The sequence below is a fragment of the Ambystoma mexicanum genome, chromosome 14 (genome assembly GCF_040938575.1).
Source record: "Ambystoma mexicanum isolate Mex_15411 chromosome 14, UKY_AmexF1_1, whole genome shotgun sequence".
In the NCBI taxonomy this organism is placed as follows: domain Eukaryota; kingdom Metazoa; phylum Chordata; class Amphibia; order Caudata; family Ambystomatidae; genus Ambystoma; species Ambystoma mexicanum.
This window is the reverse complement of record NC_090940.1, coordinates 559892230-559912159: the sequence shown is the minus strand read 5'-3', so window position 1 is coordinate 559912159 and position 19930 is coordinate 559892230. Positions and strand designations below refer to the sequence as shown.

Genomic DNA, 19930 nt, shown 5'->3' with positions numbered 1-19930 from the left:
GAGTACACACATCATATTGGCCACCCTCTCCTTATCTGACAGAATCAGACCCTCAGATATATTGCCAAACAATACCAACTTGTTTTATTGTGAGGTCAGTACAGCTGAGGAAGCATCAGGAAAATACCTTTAACACTGTTACTATGAAGAAGATAAGGAGAAGGAATATCACTCCGCTAAACCATGGTGAGCGGCCTATACCTCCTTGTATCCTATTGGCACAACGAGATAGAAAAATGGATGAGGGAAACCAAAGGGACAGAGATCCTATGGAGAAGTGCTGTCAGGGAAGCTGACCCGGCAACCGTGAAGCGAGGAGCAGAAAGTGAAGTGAGGTGCAGAGACACTGTGCACTGAGCAGGAAGAGAGTGGGACCGTAGCCCAAGACGTGGTAACTAGGAGTCTCGCTTCCGAGGCATTCCACGGGGCATCCCACGGTACCGCCACAGCAAGCCAAGAGGAAGATGCAAGAGAGACGCAGAGCGCCACTAGGCAGAAAGAACCCGAACATTACTGAAGCCTCGAGGGAGTCCCGCTGCTCAGAAGGCACGAACCAAAGGCAAAGATATGCAGGCTGGCAGGAATGGTTAACTTAAGTAAATCATGGAGCTTACCCAGGATTCAGACTCGCCGGAAGAGCTAGGGAACATTTACAACTCACAATTCACCTAACTCCTGGACGAGGTCACCCCCCTTAAATGAAAACAATGAGGCATAACCCAGGCACACAACTGTGGTTCACCCCATGCTGTCTCAAACCAAACAAGAAAAGAGAAGACTTGAAAGGGCTTGGGTCAAAAACCCATCCAGGGAGAATAAAGTTGCTTGGAAACACATTTTTGTTATTTACAATCGCCAAATTTGCAGCACGAAAAAAGACTTCTTTAACAAAGAAATTGAGACTGCTAATAATCAATGTACGCAGTTATTTCAAATCTATTGCTGCTTAGAGAAACCGATGGTGCAACCTCAGAAACGTGTTCCTTCTAACGAAGATTGTAGCAAAGTCCAACAAGCATTTGCAAACAAAATCTCATTAGCTTGCTTCAAGATTGCGGCCTCTTCATCCTATACCCAACGCAAGTGCATATTTTCTTTTTCTCTCACATCCGTAACAGACATTCTTAACACCTTCAGATCTATAGGTCCCAGACTCTCGCACAGGAGAAATTCTGCCTGCAAAATTTCTAACGAAAAATCCGGGCAACTTCGCACCCTTTCTAGACCGATTTGTCGACTCTTCATTTAGAGACGCCACTATACCAGACTGCCTTAAGCATGTCATTGTCTCGCCCTTGCCGAAGAAACCCAGCTAAGAACTCAGTCACCCTAGCAAGCTACAGCCCATTACCAACACTCTTTTTGCTTAAAGCGATCGATAAAGTTGCCACCAACCAGTTCCAAAACCACCTGGAATCAAAAAATACTCTACATCCATATCAATCAGGTTTCCGGCCTGCACACAGGATGGAGCCAGCCTTGGTGGACCTCAAGACCAAGATGTTGAGTATCGTAGAAAAGGGCAAGGCAGGCCTTCTGATACTGTTGGATCTGTCAACCACTTTCGACTTGTTAGATCATTCCTGCCTCCTCAGTCAGCCGAGTCTCCCAGGTCATTGTTCTGAGAGTGCCATTAACTGGATATCTTCCTTTCTTGGTAACAGGAATTTGCGAGTGTGTTGTGGAAAGGAGTCCCCCAGGGGGCTTGTTTGTCCCCAGGGCTGTTTAACTTATTCATTAGACCTTTATGCGACCTGCTGACATCACTGAACTATGCAGATGACACTCAGCTCATCTTTGAGGTGAGTGGTAACTATGATCAAGATCTAGCACGGCTAAAATACATGTATGGTATTATCAATGACTGGATGTACTTAAACTCCATGCATTTAAATCCCTCCAAAACCAAACTGTTGATATTTGGCTCAACGCATGCCAGAAGTAAACTCTTGCGTACTCCTGCATGATCGTTGACAATCACGCCATACCCATTCGGAACAAAGTGTAAACCCTCTGTGTATACATGAACGCAGATGTGAACTCTGCGGTTCATGTCGATGGGATTATCCACGGCACACGTTACCACCTCAAAGTACTGAGACACAGCAAATCATTTCTGTCGCAAAGAAACCGGGCCACCTTCGCTAGGGCAGTTATACTACTGCGTCTTGACTGCGGCAACACGTTACTGCAAGGGGCTTCGTCCCACTGCATTGACTCATTGCAGATCATACAAAACGATGTTCGTTTTTGGGATTTATCAAAAAGAGACCACATATCCAGTGCTCGTAAGGAGCTGCATTGCCTTCCTGTCTCAGCAAGGATACGTTTCAAAATAATCACCTTGACTCACAAATGTGTCTTTGGAAATGCCCCAAAATATTTGAACACCATATACCCCGTTGAGGCTCCTCCAATCTGGCACCAATGAGCTGCTGGCAGTTCCTAGAGCAAGAAAGAGCAACGGTTTGGGAAGATCATTCCCTGTTCTATCTGTTCAACTTTGGGTTTTTTCCGTTCCAATCTGCCGTCCTTCAGAAAACCTTTGAAAACCCACATTTTCACATAGTTGCCCTTGTTTGCTGTGACCGGACTATTGTGATGTCCTGTTTTTGCAATGCCTCTAGTGTTTTTGTGGAGCCCCGACGGCTACGGGCTTTCTGCGCTTGATAAATAAATAATTAAGGGACAGGAGGTCCGGGAAAGCGAGGAGAAGCAGAGGGAGAACTGAATGAGGGGGTTGGGAAGCCTGAAGGACAGATAAAACTGCGGGCTACCCCCTCAGAGAAATACCAACAAATAGAGGGTCAGATATCCTAACTGTGAGAGAATCAGCAACGAGAGAAAACCTGGCTATCAAAAAACTGTACTGTGAGTCTGGGACTCACACCCATATTTAAAAGAGAGAATAAGAGGGCGTTGGACCCTGAAAGAAAGAAGGAAAGACTAAAGAAATTCATGCTTGGCAGGAGAGTAAATCAAGATGGTTGCCAACAGCACGGAGAGTGTGGACCCGCACCCATATTAGAGTCCAAGAATAAAGGAAACTTTATTTATACTACAGGGTCTGGGACCGAAGAGAAAGACACTCTTAGAAACTGTTACATTCCCCTGGATAGTACTTGTGAGGAGAGTGAACCAGACGTATCCAAGGAATTACAGGGAACCAGGTTTCAACAGGAAGCTTTTTACATATGAAAGAGTGGGAAAGCCAGAGGAAGGGGGGGGCAACTTCTCTGGCGGTGTAAATATTGTTTCTCAGGAACCAACTTCTTAGCTTGTGAAGTCGAACAGCCAAGAATTCAGGGGAAAGGAGTAATTGCCCGGATATTGGAACTGCCTGTCTTTGGAACCATTGACATTTGGAACTTTCCTTTGATGAAGGAGTTTTATCATCACTTTTTGATAAAAGAACATCCTTTCCCTTTAAATTCATGTTATTAGTGTTAGGGTCGGAATTAGGGTTTTTGGACACGGCTGTGACTAACAGTTTATTTGACAACCTGACAGGTTCACTCGTTTTCTTTGAGGCAGGGAAACCCCCTTAGCATTTAGGAACAGGGAGGCATTTTGCCAACCGTCAACTTAAATAAAAGTTTATGACAACCATCATGTCACCTCCGTGTTAGACCTTTTCCTCTGCACCCTTACAGTTCCTATTGGGAACCTGGAGTTTAAGTCCAGAAAATAGACATTTTAATTAGTGCTCTTCATTTCATCTGCATTTGTATTTAAAGTTCTGCATTACTTTCCTGTTTAAGAAATGCCTTGTTACCTGTGTGATACTTATTTAGTAGCTGTTGTTGTTCTGCTCTTAGGTTAGTGTTAGGGCAGTCCTTGCCTCCAGCGGCTTGTATAATCCTCTCTCTGAGACCCTTCCTCATTGCTCTTCAGTTTTGACCAAGAAGAAGCAGTGTTGCATCTTTAAAGTAGCACTGAATGTGCTCTCTCCAGCCTAGAAGACTGGGTGTTTCATCTTCAGAGGTTATCCAGGGTTACTTTAGGTTCCTTGGCCAACGCATGATAGCTCTGGTCCAGTCATTAAAGCCCAAGATCTGTAATAGGAGTGTGTGGGTGATAAGGAGCATGATACAGGTACAACTGAAGTCAATAAAGATGAATGCTCCGTCAGGCATTTTTATTTAGGCCAGTATAAATTCCCTTTTATCATACAAAAAGATAATTCACATTAGAAGTTACAAGAGGTTTGTACACACTAACATCTCCAGAGTTTTGCCCCCAAGCAGTGTATGCTAATAGCCATAAGAAAGTACTGGGATACTTTTATTCAAAGTAGTAATGCTTCATTATCCCAAGAAGAACTATTGCACTGCCCGTTATGCTGAACTGCCATAGTCTATGGCAGTTCAGCATAACGGGCAGTGCAATAGTTCTTCTTGGTCCAGAAGTTCTCGGTCTATTGTAGGCTATGGAAAGTGACCTCTCTGAACTCAAAGTGATAGTTATCTAACTGCCCGCATCTTTTAGAGGGATGAACCCTCATAGTAACATTCTTTTTTTCGTCCTCTGCACCTATTCTGGGCCAAACAATTATGAATAGAGGAATAAGGGGATATTGCAGATAAACAAATCTGCACTGGAGTACACTGGCACTTGACTTGGGATTGGAAGTTGGTTCCGGCAAGATGGGTGCACTGTGGGTGCTTTGTGTGGGCAAGGGTGTGGATTTTTTTTTTTTTATCTACTTCTCCAAGGGACAATAAGTTCAATATTTCTACCTGTCCTATAACCAAATCTACGTGTCAGCCCTTGTGCTGCGTTTTGCTGCCCACTTATTTTCAAGTCTCTGCTTTTACGGTCAACAAGGATTGAAGAGGGGTCATCATTTAAACAGCAGCGAGTTGAGATCTCACATGATCAGAAGCGGGAAGAGCTGAACATGCCAGTGCCATCTGAGTTAGTAATATTATGTACAAGCCTTGCCATCTTGAGTCAAACCATCGCACATTGCATCTGGGAATCGAAATGTTTAACATGAAAAATGAACAAGTAGTAGAGCATCCGAGAGGGGGTTGCAGCAGCGTGCTTGCTGTATCAGAGGCAAAAGGAGGCCTGCCGAATAAGGCTCAACGATCAAGTGAGTGGGTGTACCACAGCATAGCTCCGAGCCACAAAGAAAAGGTGCCCCATGAGGTAAGTGGGTACCCATTTTGTACCAGGTCATTACACGGGGTGGGTGGTGGGGATCAATGGTGTAGGACATGGGCAGTTATCAACATGTAAGATATGAGACTGTAATCAGGGGTTGTGAACTGCCAGCTGGAGCCACACACGCTTGCAGAACACGACATCCAGCCTCTTTGCTTTATTTACTTAAAATGGACTGGACGATTGTTGCCAAGAAGAAATCGTAAAGGAGATGCAACTGAATTCAACCTGAAGGAAGAGAGTAAGACGTCCTGTGGAATCTCACAAATGGAGCACTGCTTATGTATGACTGCATAAAAAAGTAATTCATTTACGGCAGACAAACTCCGTCCTAAGCAGTTTTCTACAAAGCGTTAGTCTTTCTCCATTAGACGGGTTGCTCAGAATCTATTAAGCTTGTCACTTCATAAAAAGTGTATGTAAAAAAAATAGAAGGACATTGCCTAAACAAACCCATGTGGGGTCTCGTGATTGCATTTTCTGTGCTGCCCTGCTGTCCTGGAAATGCTGCCTACAGAGAGCCACACTCGGAAGAAGAAGAGGAAGGTGAGAACAGCGTGGACAGGAATGGAGTGGGGGGAAAGAAGGGCATTGAACATAGAGCCCGGTTCACACAGGCGGGGGTGGACAAGGCAGGACTGGGGTGGAGGCTAATGAGAGTTCCCACGATGAGAAAATACGGTGTCTGTTAACTCCCAGGTAGAGGCCAATTTGAAATAAGAGCGGCATAAAAATAAATAATCGACCGTATTTCTGTGAAATCCCTACTGGACGATCAAGAGACTGATCCAACAAAGCTTCATACAGAGGCTCCATGTACTACACATGCATACGCTAGAGATCCACTTATCCGAGCCCATGGAGACATGACGGAGAGACCAAGAGGAGCCAACATGAAGGATCCTTGGTTGCCAGTAGGGCTTGGCAGGCAGCTACCTTGGGCTGGTGGGCAAGCAGGAGGGGAAGACAAAGCACCAGCAGTGTAGGGCAGCCAAGATGGTTGCCACCACTGAACCTGCGAGCAGCGTACATGGGTGTACATTGACAGACTCAACCAGCACTTTCTACAGACTCACCGGTTAGCGCTGGTGGCCACAGTGCTAATAAGTGATGTTCCATTTACAAAGTAGAGGTAGTACCGAGATGAGGGTGCAGGATGCATGGGCTCTCAATAGGGATTTAGGCCATGATATCACAGTGCAGCCAGTGTTGCTTCTCACCAGCTGCCGCGCCTGGTAACTAAGAACGCTAACATTCAGAGAGGTAACTGTGCAGGAATCTAACTGGTGTTCACAGGATCTTGGGGTTGTCGCTACTGACCTCATGTGGTCAGTGCCAACAGGCTGTCAGGCACTTCCCCTGGAGGTTCCAGCTGCGAGAGGGCTGTATTATGGCCAGTGCAGGTTGGCAGCAAAAGGTCTTGGATCTTGCAAGTAGGCACACCTTTATTTCGATTAATAGTTCTTTGGACAGGAAGATACAGGCTCCAGCTTTCTCGGTGGTCAGTGCCGAGGCCCTCTCCCCTGGGAGAGAAAAGAGCATTCACTCAAGAATGTCCTTCGTTTAAAATCCTGGTGAATCTCAATTGAAGTGTGCGCATTGATTCATAGCTTTATTACTTTTAGGAGGATTGAGACTGAGACTGTGGTTACAACTCTAATTGTATTTGTGCACTTATTTGAATTTGAAGATCCAGGCACACTCGGGGCAAAGGCATCTTGTTGAATCTTTTCAACAAAGAGGCTTCTTGCTGCAAACAGATGTCGCCAAGGAAGTCAGACAGAGAAAATCTACATATCTGATCATCGAAGTCTGTTCAGGGTTACTCATGGTAATTTCACGAGCAATAATATTACCTAGGCTCGATTACTGCAATGCCCTATTAATAGGGGCGAACACACAGTGTCTGTAAAAGCTTCAGGTGATGTGTATGATGCCGTACGCATTGTCAAAAGTAAAACCAGGAAAGAGCACCTATCCAGCTATCACCAAGCCATGCATTGGCTGCCGATAGCTGCTTGCATACAATTCAAGTCATGCCTTCATGGTACTTTGCCCAATTATCTCAAAAACATGATGTGACCCTATGTACCTACAAGAACCCTGAGATCCTCAACACAATCGCTGGTCAGAAACATTTGTTTCAAACATTCCAACAGTCTTTGGAAGTCACTTCTGGTTTCCTCAGCTAAGCTCTGGAACACCTTACCACCAGGACTGAGACAGCAAAAGGACTGTAAAAGATTCTGCAAACAGTTAAAAGCCTTATTGTTTACGTACACAGCCTCCCCGGATAACCTGTTGCCTTTTGTCCCTATCATCTCTCTGTCTATGTTCATGGCGCCCCGATGCCCGCAGGCTTTGGCACCTTATAAATAAACAAATAACCCACATCCTGCATAAACCTAGGACCAGAAGAGAGCATATCGGATTTGCTATTGTTTAGGGTCTCTTGAAATCAGAGTCTGAAATGAAAACCTGGTAACTTGAGTAAAACAAAACAACAATATGGTACACTGATACTGCAAGATACTTGCAGTTTATGACCTTCAGTCTAAGAAATGTTACAAAAATCATATGTATTTTAAGTTTAAGGGGTGGTGGGATTTTCTTGTAGGGTTTGGTATGAAATTGTGGTCTGATTTTTGTGTGTGAATTTAGAAGACCATGGGACCCGATAACATATCACAATGTAGAGTAATACTCTCATTTAGAACCATGTGCTGTACAAATCAGTTAAAGACATTCAGAGCATTTGCATAATTATGTTAGGAGTGCTCAATTTTGAATTTTCATGAATCTTTGTTTCGCTGTCGGAAGAGTGACTCGGTCAGCAAATATTAATCCGGTTTCCATGATCTACAGTTTTTATTGGAAGCTTAATAGTAGTGTAACCGTGTGTGCTGAATTATGAATAAGTTCAATGATGTGTTAAGACAAATGTGTTGTGCTGTTTTTGTGCGTTCGTGTGAAAGCAGTTGACCGTAAAATGTACAGAAACACTGCTGGTGTTTTTTGACCTACTGGTTCAGGCTTCACTACACCTTTTGCAGTGGGACCAAGCCCGATAAGCATATGGCCCCCACAAACCCCTTCTGTGATGGCACGGCAGGCTGAAAAATGATGGTCTGAAGGCTTGTCTAAGGGTCATGATTAAAGCATAACTTTCCAGACAACAACTTTCCCGCTTTCAAACTTTATTTTCTCTATTATTATTGCTGATTCTTCGAGGAGAGTAGAGTAGCAGTTTTGTACATTTCAATCAAATGTGGGCATTACATTACCTGCTTTTTATATTGCTATTGCAGCATTTTCAGTAAAATGTTCTACAAATACAGGAGTTCAGAATAACGTTCGATAAACTCAGTCTTTATCGAAAATCACGATGAAGAGCATACAACTTTGGGCACTGAAAACAATACAAGGATATGAAAAGTTCACCAATTTAGAACGGACATTTCCCGGATAACTGACGCATGATTAGCAACCTTGGAGTCTACGCTTCCACTACATTTCACTTGTAGATAGCTACTTCCATGACACAAACATAATAAGGGGCCTAATGGAGCTGTGAAGTGATTCCATTTCCTGAACACTCCTCTGATCTATCCAAATGTCAACTGTCTCTCCGTCATTAAATATTGGATGGCTTTGCACGCTGTGCTCTTCTTCCCTGGCAAATACCTGCATCTCCTTCCCTACCTATCCAGTTCCCACATGGCACTCTCCACTACTCATCTTCAGTTAGAACCTTGGGGTCATCTTTGACTCCGTTCACACCTTCTCCACTTTCATCACCAAAACTGCTACAGTGGCTCACCTCAACCTAGGAAAATCAGGTACCACCTTCCTTTCAGTACCACAGGCATCTATTAACCACTCTGGTTGTCTCTAAACTGGACTACTGTCCCAGCATCCTCTTTAGTCTCCACAGCTATTCTTTCTGTCCTCTCAACAAGATCATTAACTTCACTACAAGGCCTCTCTTTGAACTCCTTCACTTCACACCTACTTCCTCTTACCGCCACCATGCCGGATGGCTGACGATTCAAATCAGGACCAGATTGATGTCTTCCTCTTTGTTCAAAAATCTATCCACAGTAACCCACCACCGTAGAGATCCTCCTCTACAAGCTTCATTGTAATTTCCGCTCTGCCTCCTCGATTACCCTTTTGGCACCTCGCCATCCCTTTGCTTCCTCACACTTCCACACCTTATCTTGCCTTACTCCACTTGCATGGAATTCCCTTCCCCCGGATAACCAAGAGACAGTCCACATCATTTTGTTAAAAGCCAAACTGAAAGCCTACCTCCTTGCCTCGGAGTAATCCTCTTAACATAACTCTCATCTGCCTTCACACTGACATGTTTCCCTCACTTTCTCTGCCTCAACTCTAATACTTCTTCCAGCAAGGACACATCCTTAACATAGCTGGCCGTAGCACCTACCTCCAGTCAAAAATGCATAACGAGGATCGTCCTTAATCTATGCAAGTCCACCCATGCATTGTCCACAGTGACTGTTACAATTACTCCCCACGACATCCTGGTCAGAATTCAGAATGTCACTCAAACACACCCCATCGTAAGTAGTAACCAGTGAAATTGTTGCTTGGGGAAAAAGTGTAATCAAAAGTCGATGAAATTAGATTGATTTTCTTTATTAACCTATTGATATTTTACTGATGCTAACATCGAATGCTTACCAAAAATTTAACAGAGGTCTGTCAATAATGTAAAAATCGAACATTTAACAATCGTTTAACAGAGGTTATCACTTAGGAAGTACGTCGAAAACGAAACACTAAAGCGTGCCCACGTGGGTCTTTCTCTTAGCCGGAAGTTGATGAAAAACAATGCAAAGCTGCGATTTTTGAATGATCTCAGCAACAAGGGTTTTCAAAATAGAGTGGTTCCTGTTTAGATGCACCGGTGAGGAACGTGAAGAAAGGTTGATGCATGCATTCAAACAGAAATAGCAATGCAAGGCTGATATTTGTGGAATGTTCAGAGCAACAGGAGTTTTGAAAATGAAGAGGTTCCTGTTTAGAGGCACCGGCGAGGAACGTGAAGAAAGTTGATGAATGCATTTTTGAAGTACATGAAATCTACATGTGCCTTTCGTTCACGGAAACTATTCTTAATATTCAAACTTCTAGCATATAGGAGGATAGCAGTAGGTGTTTTAATACTGATATTTTATCATGTGCTATTGTTTTAATATAAGACACTTATATTCGTACTCTTATTTTCAAACCAGTATTTTGGCAAATCGATAGGTTGAAAATGTTAATATCACATCCAACCATCGTAAGCAGTTCACTGCTTCCCATCAAATCTCATATCTTATCTATTGTACCTTATTTTGCCGTCAAAAGAGCATTGTTCTTCCCTGTGTATAAATAAATGGTGTATTTGCATAGATGTCAGTCATTGGTCATGCTGAAAGTTGAGGTTCTCTTCCCTTTTAATAACAGCTCTACCCTAATTAACAACTAAACCACTTCACTGTCACAGATGTAACCACTGTTGGTCATCGTTTAATATTTTATTGAAATACACTAGACTGAGATAGTAGCGAGTTTCACAAAACAAGGCGAGTCCAAGTGTGGATTACTCACAGATGCGGGAACATCAGCCTATCTGGCACTGGATGCGTTTCCTTGCATTATACTCATCGGCATCCCACGCTCCTCCAAATGTGATGCCTTCATATTTTATTTAAGTACCATACTCTTAAATAAATACTTGGCAATAGGTCACATATCATAGAGACGGTGCTCAGCCGAAACGAATACATTGGCGTAGTTAGGAAGATGATCTATGAGGAGGGACACAGCTTGTGCGATATCTTTTTGCTAGTTCATGTAAGCAGTAACGTCACAGTTTGGCCTGCCAGATCCAATTCCAAACACTCTGCTGAGAGTTAATGGCTTAATTCCTGAAAACGGCTACTGGTGTCATAAAAATGTCTTAACCAAGTGTGCTTTCACCCACTTGATTTATTTTTCACTTCCGGGGTCAGGTGCGTTGCAACGTACAGTGTTTTCGTCCTGTTCCTGCGCCGCTGTCTTTTTCCTGAGTAGCAACAGATTTCCCTTCCGTATTCTTTGTTTCACTTCTTCTTCCCTTTCTTTCGCTCCGAACATTCATCTAGGTTTTTCTTCCCCTCCTTCTTGCCCTCTCCTCCTTGTCGGTTCCGTTCCCATCTAATCACCCTTCCTCCCTTCCGTCTTGAGTTTTTTCCTTCTATTCTTTTTCCGTCTTTTCTAGTCTGCTCCCCGTTAGGATTTCTCCACTCTTGTTCCTCCTCTTATCCTCCTTCTTTTCTATCAGTGATATCCCGGAGTCAACCTCAGCCTGTCTTGTGGATTGCCTCGCCCAGCCCTTGTCTGCTAAATCGGTACCAGAGTTACCTCCTGTTGATTCCCGTGTACCGACCTCTGCCTGCCATTTGGATTGTTTCGCCTAGCCCTCTTCTGTTTTATTGTCCTGGAACTTTCTTTGATCTGGATCTTACCCGATTCTTCCTGGAATTACTTCGATAACTGGACCGTGTTCATCCGATTCCTCTCCTTCTACTGCAGCCTCTTCCGGGGTTTTTTGTGCCATTGGCTTTTTCCCCGAATAACTGCGCCCGAGGAGGGTTGCCACAGATCACCCAAAACGGTGTCACTGTGGCGTCCTACCTTGGTCGTCCCTATCTTCAAAAAAAAGGGGTGAAGACTCGAACTAAGGACAATCCAACGCTAATTCAACGCCGGAGACTTCAAGGTGAGGAGGAAGGGGAGTCTGGGGTATCACAGGAAGAAGAGGAGTCTACTGACCCTCCTGACAGTTTGCAACGCCACGAATGCGATATGGCCACTCCGCAGCAGGTTCAGGAACTTGTAGCAGCCGTCCAAAATTTGGGCCTGGAGGTCCAGAATCTAAAGGGCTCAAACGCTGTGCTACAACAGAGGATGGCAGAGCGAGACCTACCGACAACTGATCTGCCTCCCTTACCGTTAGTCTCTGGGAAGTTTGATGGGACGCCCAAAAGGCTAAAGGAGTTCTTGGATGCTTGTCACTTACATTTCTCATTTCGTCCACATGCCTTTACTTCTGGACATACCAGGGTTGGTTTTATGATAACCCACATGTCTGGCAATGCCTTGACTTGGGCCACCCCTTTAGTCAATCGAACTGATCCTGTGCTCCAGGATTATGAGGCTTTCAAAACCTTGATGAAGCAAACCTTCCTTCGAACAGAGAGCACCTTTCTGGCTTCCGAGGATCTGTTGGACATCCGACAAGGAAACTCAGATTTAATGTCCTTTATCACCTCATTTAAGCAGATCGCTGCGGAAGCTGGATGGCAAGAACAAGCCCAGTATGTCATCTTTCGGAGGGGTCTGCGAGAAGAATTGCGCGTATCGAACGCCCCTCAACTTTCGCCGATCTAATCACTGCAACACTTCGGATCGATTTCCGGCTGTCTGAACGGCGAGCTGAGCGACGAAAGATTAAGAGTGGTCTTCCTGTGCCCCCAGCTGCTTCTCCTTCTGCACCACCTCCCTCTACTCGTCTCTCTCGTGAAGAGCCTATGCAGATCGGCATCACCCGTTCTCCTCTCTCGGCAGAAGAACGTAGGAGGAGGCGAGAAGGGAATTTATGCATGTACTGTGGATCTTCAACTCACCTGCTTCGAGAATGTCCTGATGTACCTCCTAGGCGCTCGGGAAACGAGCACCCTCGGTAAATTTGGGGACATATTACCGAGGGAAGGAATCCAGTCCCTTTGTTCCCTCTCAGTCACCACTTTGGAGTGTTCTGACGATGATCGTCTTATGGTGATGACAGTCACTCTTTTGAACGGCCAGACCTCAATTCATGCTCAGGCCCTTCGGGATTGTGGGGCTGCAGGTAATTTTATAGATACCCACTGGGCAGAGAGTCAAGGACTGACTCGGCTAGCCAAGACCGAGGACCAATCGGTGGAGGGAGTTGATGGCGAACCTTTGAGCTCAGGCCTTATTACCCATTCTACCGAAGTCCTCACCATGCGTATCATGCAACATACTGAACGCCTTTCCTTTGACATTATCAGAGCTGCTCACTTCCCTTTGATTCTAGGCATTGGATGGTTGCGTCGGCATAACCCTACCATTGACTGGTCTAGAAACCTGTTAAGTTTTCATTCAAACTTCTGCAAGGCAAGCTGTTTGCCGAAGCCTACCTTTTCTATGATGCAGACTTCCTGTAGGACAGAATCCAAATCCATACATTGCTTACCATCCTATTTAAGTAGTTACGCTGCGGTTGTGACAGAGAAGATACCGTAAGAACTTCCTCCTCACAGGCCCGAGGATTGCTGCATAGAACTGCACCCTGATGCCTTAGTCCCATTTGGTCATATGTACCCCTTGACTATGCAAGAAAAGCAGTATCTGAGAGACTATCTCGACAAGAACTTAGCTAATAAGTTGATCAGACCTTCAAAATCTCCTGCTGGTGCCTCCTTATTCTTCATTCCCAAGAAAGACACGCAAGAGCTACGCCCCTGTATTGATTACAGAGGATTGAATAAGGTAACCGTCAAGGACAGATACCCTATGCCTCTCATCTCTGAAATCATACATGCCGTACTGTCAGCTACAGTATTTACCAAACTAGACTTACGCAACGCTTACCATTTGCTTAGGATTCAAACCGGAGATGAGTGGAAGACAGCCTTTAGGACCCCTTATGGTCTGTATGAGTATCAAGTGATGCCCTTTGGCCTTGTAAATACTCCATCGATATTCCAACGTTTCATGGATAGACTTTTTTCGGATCTCTTAGGACATTCAGTCATCGTTTATCTTGACGACATATTGGTCTTTTCCCACTCACAAGTTGAGCATAACACTCATAAGGAAGTATTTCACAGACTCAAAGACAATCAACTCTCTGTCAAATTGGAAAAGTGTGTATTTTCGGCCACGTCCATATCATATCTGGGGTACATTCTTTCTTCTGAGGGAATCGCCATGGACCCTCAGAAGGTCAATGCTATTCTAGACTGGCCGTCTCCCAAGTCTGTTGAGGACATCCAAAGGTTCCTTGGGTTATCGAATTTCTACCGGAAGTTCATACCCAACTTCTCTCAACAGGTACTCCCGATGACCTCACTCCTTAAGAAATCTTCCTCTCCTTTCCAATGGTCTTCTCTAGCCGAAGTGAGTTTTCAACAACTCAAGCAAGCCTTCTGTTCAGCTCCCATATTAAGACAACCTGACCAGCTCCGTCCTTTTATAGTGGAAACTGATGCATCTTCTGCTGCTATCGGAGCAGTGTTACTGCAAGAGTATGAAGGGAAGGAACATCCAGTGTCCTATTATTCCAAGACACTTAACCCCAGTCAACGTAACTACTCTGTGATAGAGAGAGAATTGCTGGCTATGAAATTAGCTTGCACAGAGTGGCGACACCTTCTCCAAGGTGGAGAACACCCTTTTACCCTCCGAACAGATCTTAAGAACCTACAGGTATTACGTCAATTTGAATGTTACAACACAAGACAGGCAAGGTGGGCACATTTTTTCGCCCAATTTGATTTTAACATCACTTACATTCTGGGTGAACATAACTTAGTGGCAGATGCCCTGTCTCGACGTAGTGACTACCTGTCTGAACAAGAAACAACTACAGAATTGATGTTTGCAAGAACTCAGAGGATAGGAGCGGTGTCCACATTCCTGCAACAGGTCAAGGACAATTCTGGAGGGAGATTTGAAACAGAAAAAGTTAACAACAAGAGCGATTATGTAATCAAGGAAGGTTTATATCTGGTTAAGGACAAGTTGTATCTGCCGACTCCGTCATTAAGAGAACAGCATTATCCTGGTGCCATGATACCAAAATTGCAGGCCATCGTGGAATTCGGAACACACAAGAACTCTTATCGAGATATTTTTTTTGGCCTAGGATGAAGGAAGAGACCCGACAATACGTCCAGTCTTGTGTCACCTGTCTTCGTAACAAGTCGTCCACACAAAAGCCTCTGGGATTGTTGGAATCCGGTACCATACCCACAGGTCCATGGACCACTATCTCGACTGACTTCATTGTAGAGTTGCCAGTATCTCAGGGTTGTACTTGTATAATGGTGGTCATCGATTCATTCACTAAAATGGCACATTTCTCACCCCTACCTGGTGTACCTTCTGCATCTCGCATGGCTGAAGTCTTCTTGAGGGACATATTTAAGCTACATGGTATGCCTACTAAGATCATCTCAGACCGTGGCAGCCAGTACACTTCTCATTTCTGGTCTGCCTTATGCAAGCGATTAGGCATTGAAAGGGCCTTGACCTCGGGATTTCATCCACAATCGAATGGACAAACTGAACGTCTTAATGGTACGTTGGAGCAGTATCTCCGGTGTTTTGTCAACCAACAACAGGATGATTGGGTCCAGTTACTCCCTACGGCCGAATTTTCATATAACAACACCTGCCACTCTGCCTTAGGTTCCAGCCCTTTTTTTTGCTCGTACGGGTATCATCCCCGTACCTTTCTTCCCTTGGCAAACATTGAGTCCTCGGTGCCCTCCGTGGAAGCTTCTTTATCAACTATCCGAGAAGCCCAAGACAAAGCTAGACTAGGACTCTTAGAGGCACAAGAAAGAAATCGAACCCAAGCTAATAAACACAGGAGACCAGTGCCCAATTGGGGAGTCGGATCCAAGGTACTTCTATCCACTAAATTCCTACCACGTTGGGTTCACCCGTCTAAACTGTCCCCTAGATACATAGGACCATACAAAATAACACATGTGATCAACCCAGTAGCCTTTCGCTTACAGCTACCTGCTCGATTAAGTCGGGTACATCTGGTGTTTCACACCTCTCAATTGAAGACCTTTATGGAAGATAGGTGGTTCCGGAAAAGGAAGAACACCCCAGTCCCTCCAGATCCCACTGAAGACATCTATGAGGTATCCCAAATTTGTGACTCACGATATCATAAGGGACGTCTAGAATACTTAGTCCACTGGAAAGGATACCCGAGGTCTGAAGACACGTGGGAACCTAGAACACATTTAAATACACCTCTCCTATTGCGTAGGTTCCATTTCAGACATCCCAATAAACCCGGTGGGGTGGACCTTAGGAGGGGGCATACTGTCACGCCGCAGGGAAACTGGCGGCTTTGGAAGAAGTGGAAGCTGCGCCCGCCCTAGCGGGTTCCGTCACGTAAATTTTGAGCGTGCAGCGCAGGTCTAGTTGTCGTTGCGGCGTACCTGAACTCGGTATTTAAGCCTTTTCACTTCCGGGGTCAGGTGCGTTGCAACGTACAGTGTTTTCGTCCTGTTCCTGCGCCGCTGTCTTTTTCCTGAGTAGCAACAGATTTCCCTTCCGTATTCTTTGTTTCACTTCTTCTTCCCTTTCTTTCGCTCCGAACATTCATCTAGGTTTTTCTTCCCCTCCTTCTTGCCCTCTCCTCCTTGTCGGTTCCGTTCCCATCTAATCACCCTTCCTCCCTTCCGTCTTGAGTTTTTTCCTTCTATTCTTTTTCCGTCTTTTCTAGTCTGCTCCCCGTTAGGATTTCTCCACTCTTGTTCCTCCTCTTATCCTCCTTTTCTATCAGTGATATCCCGGAGTCGACCTCAGCCTGTCTTGTGGATTGCCTCGCCAGCCCTTGTCTGCTAAATCGGTACCAGAGTTACCTCCTGTTGATTCCCGTGTACCGACCTCTGCCTGCCATTTGGATTGTTTTGCCTAGCCCTCTTCTGTTTTATTGTCCTGGAACTTTCTTTGATCTGGATCTTACCCGATTCTTCCTGGAATTACTTCGATAACTGGACCGTGTTCATCCGATTCCTCTCCTTCTACTGCAGCCTCTTCCGGGGTTTTTTGTGCCATTGGCTTTTTCCCCGAATAACTGCGCCCGAGGAGGGTTGCCACAGATCACCCAAAACGGTGTCACTGTGGCGTCCTACCTTGGTCGTCCCTATCTTCAAAAAAAGGGGTGAAGACTCGAACTAAGGACAATCCAACGCTAATTCAACGCCGGAGACTTCAAGGTGAGGAGGAAGGGGAGGAAGGGGAGTCTGGGGTATCACAGGAAGAAGAGGAGTCTACTGACCCTCCTGACAGCAGGAGGGAGCGAGTTCCAAAGTCTGGCTGTGACGACAGGAAAGCTGAAGACTCCAGCTTGGTGCCCTTAAACCTGGGGCAAGCGTGGCAGTTGGAGTAGGCCGTAAGCCTTGATTTGGTTGTAGCTGGACGGGAAATCCTCTGGGAAAGGTAGCTAGGAGCAGTGTCAGCTAGGCATCAGTGTGAGATTGCAAGTATTTTGAATGTTATTCTTTCTTTGACAGGTAGCCAATGTGCATTTATTCTTATTGTTGAGACATGGTTGTGTTTGTTGAGATGGAGGGCAGCCCGCAGGGCATTGTTTTGAATGATTTGCAGCTTATTTCCTTTTTTCCTTGACAGTGCCCCCCCCGTAGCCCGTTACAGTAATGCAACTTGCCGCCAAACAGTGAGCGGGCAACGAAGAGGCATTTGTCTGTGGTGAGGAACGGTCTGCTGGCATTAATGAGGTTTGTGGATGTATGCTGCTGAGGAGGCAATTGCATTGATGTTGTGGTGTCATGCTCAGGGTGGTATTAAGATATACGCTGAGTGTTTTAACCGCAGCCAAGATGAGAATGGTGATTGTCAATGGTGGAAGAGCGTTAGGATGGGCTCAATTTGGCAAGATGGGTGGGGTTGCCTACCTGGAGCTCAATCTTGTCATTGAGGCAAAGGGGGTAGGTGATCATCCAAGTTTGAATGATTTTGCAGATAGCACTGACGTTCTGAGAGTCAAGAAGGTGGTTGGAGGTGAGGTGAAAGAGAATCTGTGTGTCATCAGTGTACTTGATGTGGAGTGAGTCGACGTGGTCATAGAGAGGTTTAGTATAGACATTGTAGAGGGTAGGGGTGACGCAGGAGCTCCGAGGGACTCCACAAGTTGAGGTAGATGAGTGGTTGGTGAAGAAGACCCTGGAGGTACGGTCTGCGAGGAAGGATACAACCCATTTTGTGGCATCTGTTATGGCGACGGAGTTCACAAGGTGGTGACAGAGGCGAGTAGTCGACCAGGTTGAACGCAATGGAAACATCCATGAGTAACGAGAAGTTTCCCTCATCTCTGGCATCATCGAACAAGTTGTCTAGTAGGGCAGTTTCTGTGCCATGTCTGGGGTGGAAACCGGATTGCCTGAGGCTGAGAATATTGGTCAAGTTCGAGAAAATATTCGAGGGCAGCATTGTAAAGCTGTGCACCTTTTGTAAACTGCTTGCAACATCATAGGAAACACTCCTCCTGGTGGGAGGGGGGTTCTCGCGAGTTGCTGGCTGTGGGATCTAAGAGTTAATAATTTCCCTTTCCAACACTGATTTCAATCCCTTGCTTTTGCCATTGTATAGCCAGGTAGGTCCCGTTATGGCAGTGCCTGTAAAATACCTACACAAAAGCCAACATTTACTTTTTGGCTTTGCTTTCTGGAACTTGGTGCGTAATGGGAAACCGAAATTACAAGCAAGGAAAAAAAAAACATTATTGAACCATCTACGATTGGATCACTGTAACTTACACAGACTGGCAGCCCTGCAGGGCCTGCGCTCTCTCTCACCTTGCTAGCTGCCCCACCACTGAGGGAAAAGTCGGTGACACCGGAGAGGTCGGGCGCAGGGCTCTTGCGGCGATAGAACTTGAAGAGCTTCCTAAAGGCGTCCTCCCCAGGTTCCCACACCGAGTACCCCGTTGCCATCCCAAAGAAAGTCCTGATTCCGGGATAGCGTTTAAGCCAAATCCCAATCACTACATTATAGGGTTACGCTGATGCGGATCAAGGCTGCAGCCGGGACTCAGGCGACACCGGTGGCAAGTTGCAGTTTCGGCAATGACATTCCACGCTTTATTATTACGCAGTGTGAAGCGTCACTTAAATGAAGGACGAATTTAGCGGCCATCTTGGAATGTGGTGTTTTTAGGAAAGCAAGCATCATTTAAACCGCGAGGGTCCTCATTGAGAAGGCTATAGGCTCTGTGCTCCTTTTTGGCACGCTGCAATCATTATTGCTTTCCATGTTAAATAAGACGAATTTAGCCGCTGCCCTCATTAGACATTTTTTATTTTAAATGAGGGTTTTATTAACGCGAAGATTGGGTTTTGCTCATAATACGATTTCATATAAAAAATAACGAGTTATTTTTTAGTGCAAGATGGAAACTGGTAATACGCGGTCTCTTGCTGAAGCCCCTGAGACTAAAGGGGGTGGCTTTTTCCTACGTGTGTGCAGGTCGCGCGCACTCTTCGTCCATAGCCGCTTCCAAGACGCCCGCTGGAGGCTGCAGTCCTCTCTCTGTGTCTACCACTGGAAGGTCACGCCGATCCCTGCCTGCCCAGAGATGGCTGCATCCGCGGGACCCAAGAAGGTGTTCGAAGCGTTTGTCACCCGCGTGCCATGGACCTTGGCCAGTAGTAAGTGCTGGAGCGGTTTTCGACGTGCATGATACGCATTGAACAATTCTTGATAATTTGAAGCGTGGCACAACGTGCCATGTGAGCGATCAAACACGGCTTGACCATTTCGTGGACCTATGCCTGCTTTCACATGTTCACACTGGGACGAAGAAGAGAGTGGTTAGGTCTGATGAAGATTGCCAGTGATTGACATGTTGTGTTCCTTTTGGCAGTGTTCAGAGTGGACTAGGAGTTAAAAGCAATTACTGTGAGTAATT

The 19930-nt window shown here is 45.5% G+C and overlaps 2 protein-coding genes across 2 annotated transcripts in view; one reads left to right on the top strand and one right to left on the bottom strand.

Moving 5' to 3' along the window:
• The window catches only part of ALKBH1 (alkB homolog 1, histone H2A dioxygenase), a 68750-nt gene extending 49643 nt beyond the window's left edge, over positions 1-19107 (bottom strand). Inside the window, exon 1 of the mRNA XM_069637916.1 lies at positions 18819-19107. Within this exon, the coding sequence (XP_069494017.1) occupies positions 18819-18956 (138 nt within the window). The 5' untranslated portion in view covers positions 18957-19107. The remainder of the gene's footprint in view (positions 1-18818) is intronic.
• Positions 19108-19413: 306 nt separating this feature from the next.
• Positions 19414-19930, top strand: part of SLIRP (SRA stem-loop interacting RNA binding protein) — a 39624-nt gene continuing 39107 nt past the window's right edge. Inside the window, exon 1 of the mRNA XM_069637915.1 lies at positions 19414-19670. Coding sequence (XP_069494016.1) covers positions 19598-19670 — 73 coding nt within the window. The 5' untranslated portion in view covers positions 19414-19597. The remainder of the gene's footprint in view (positions 19671-19930) is intronic.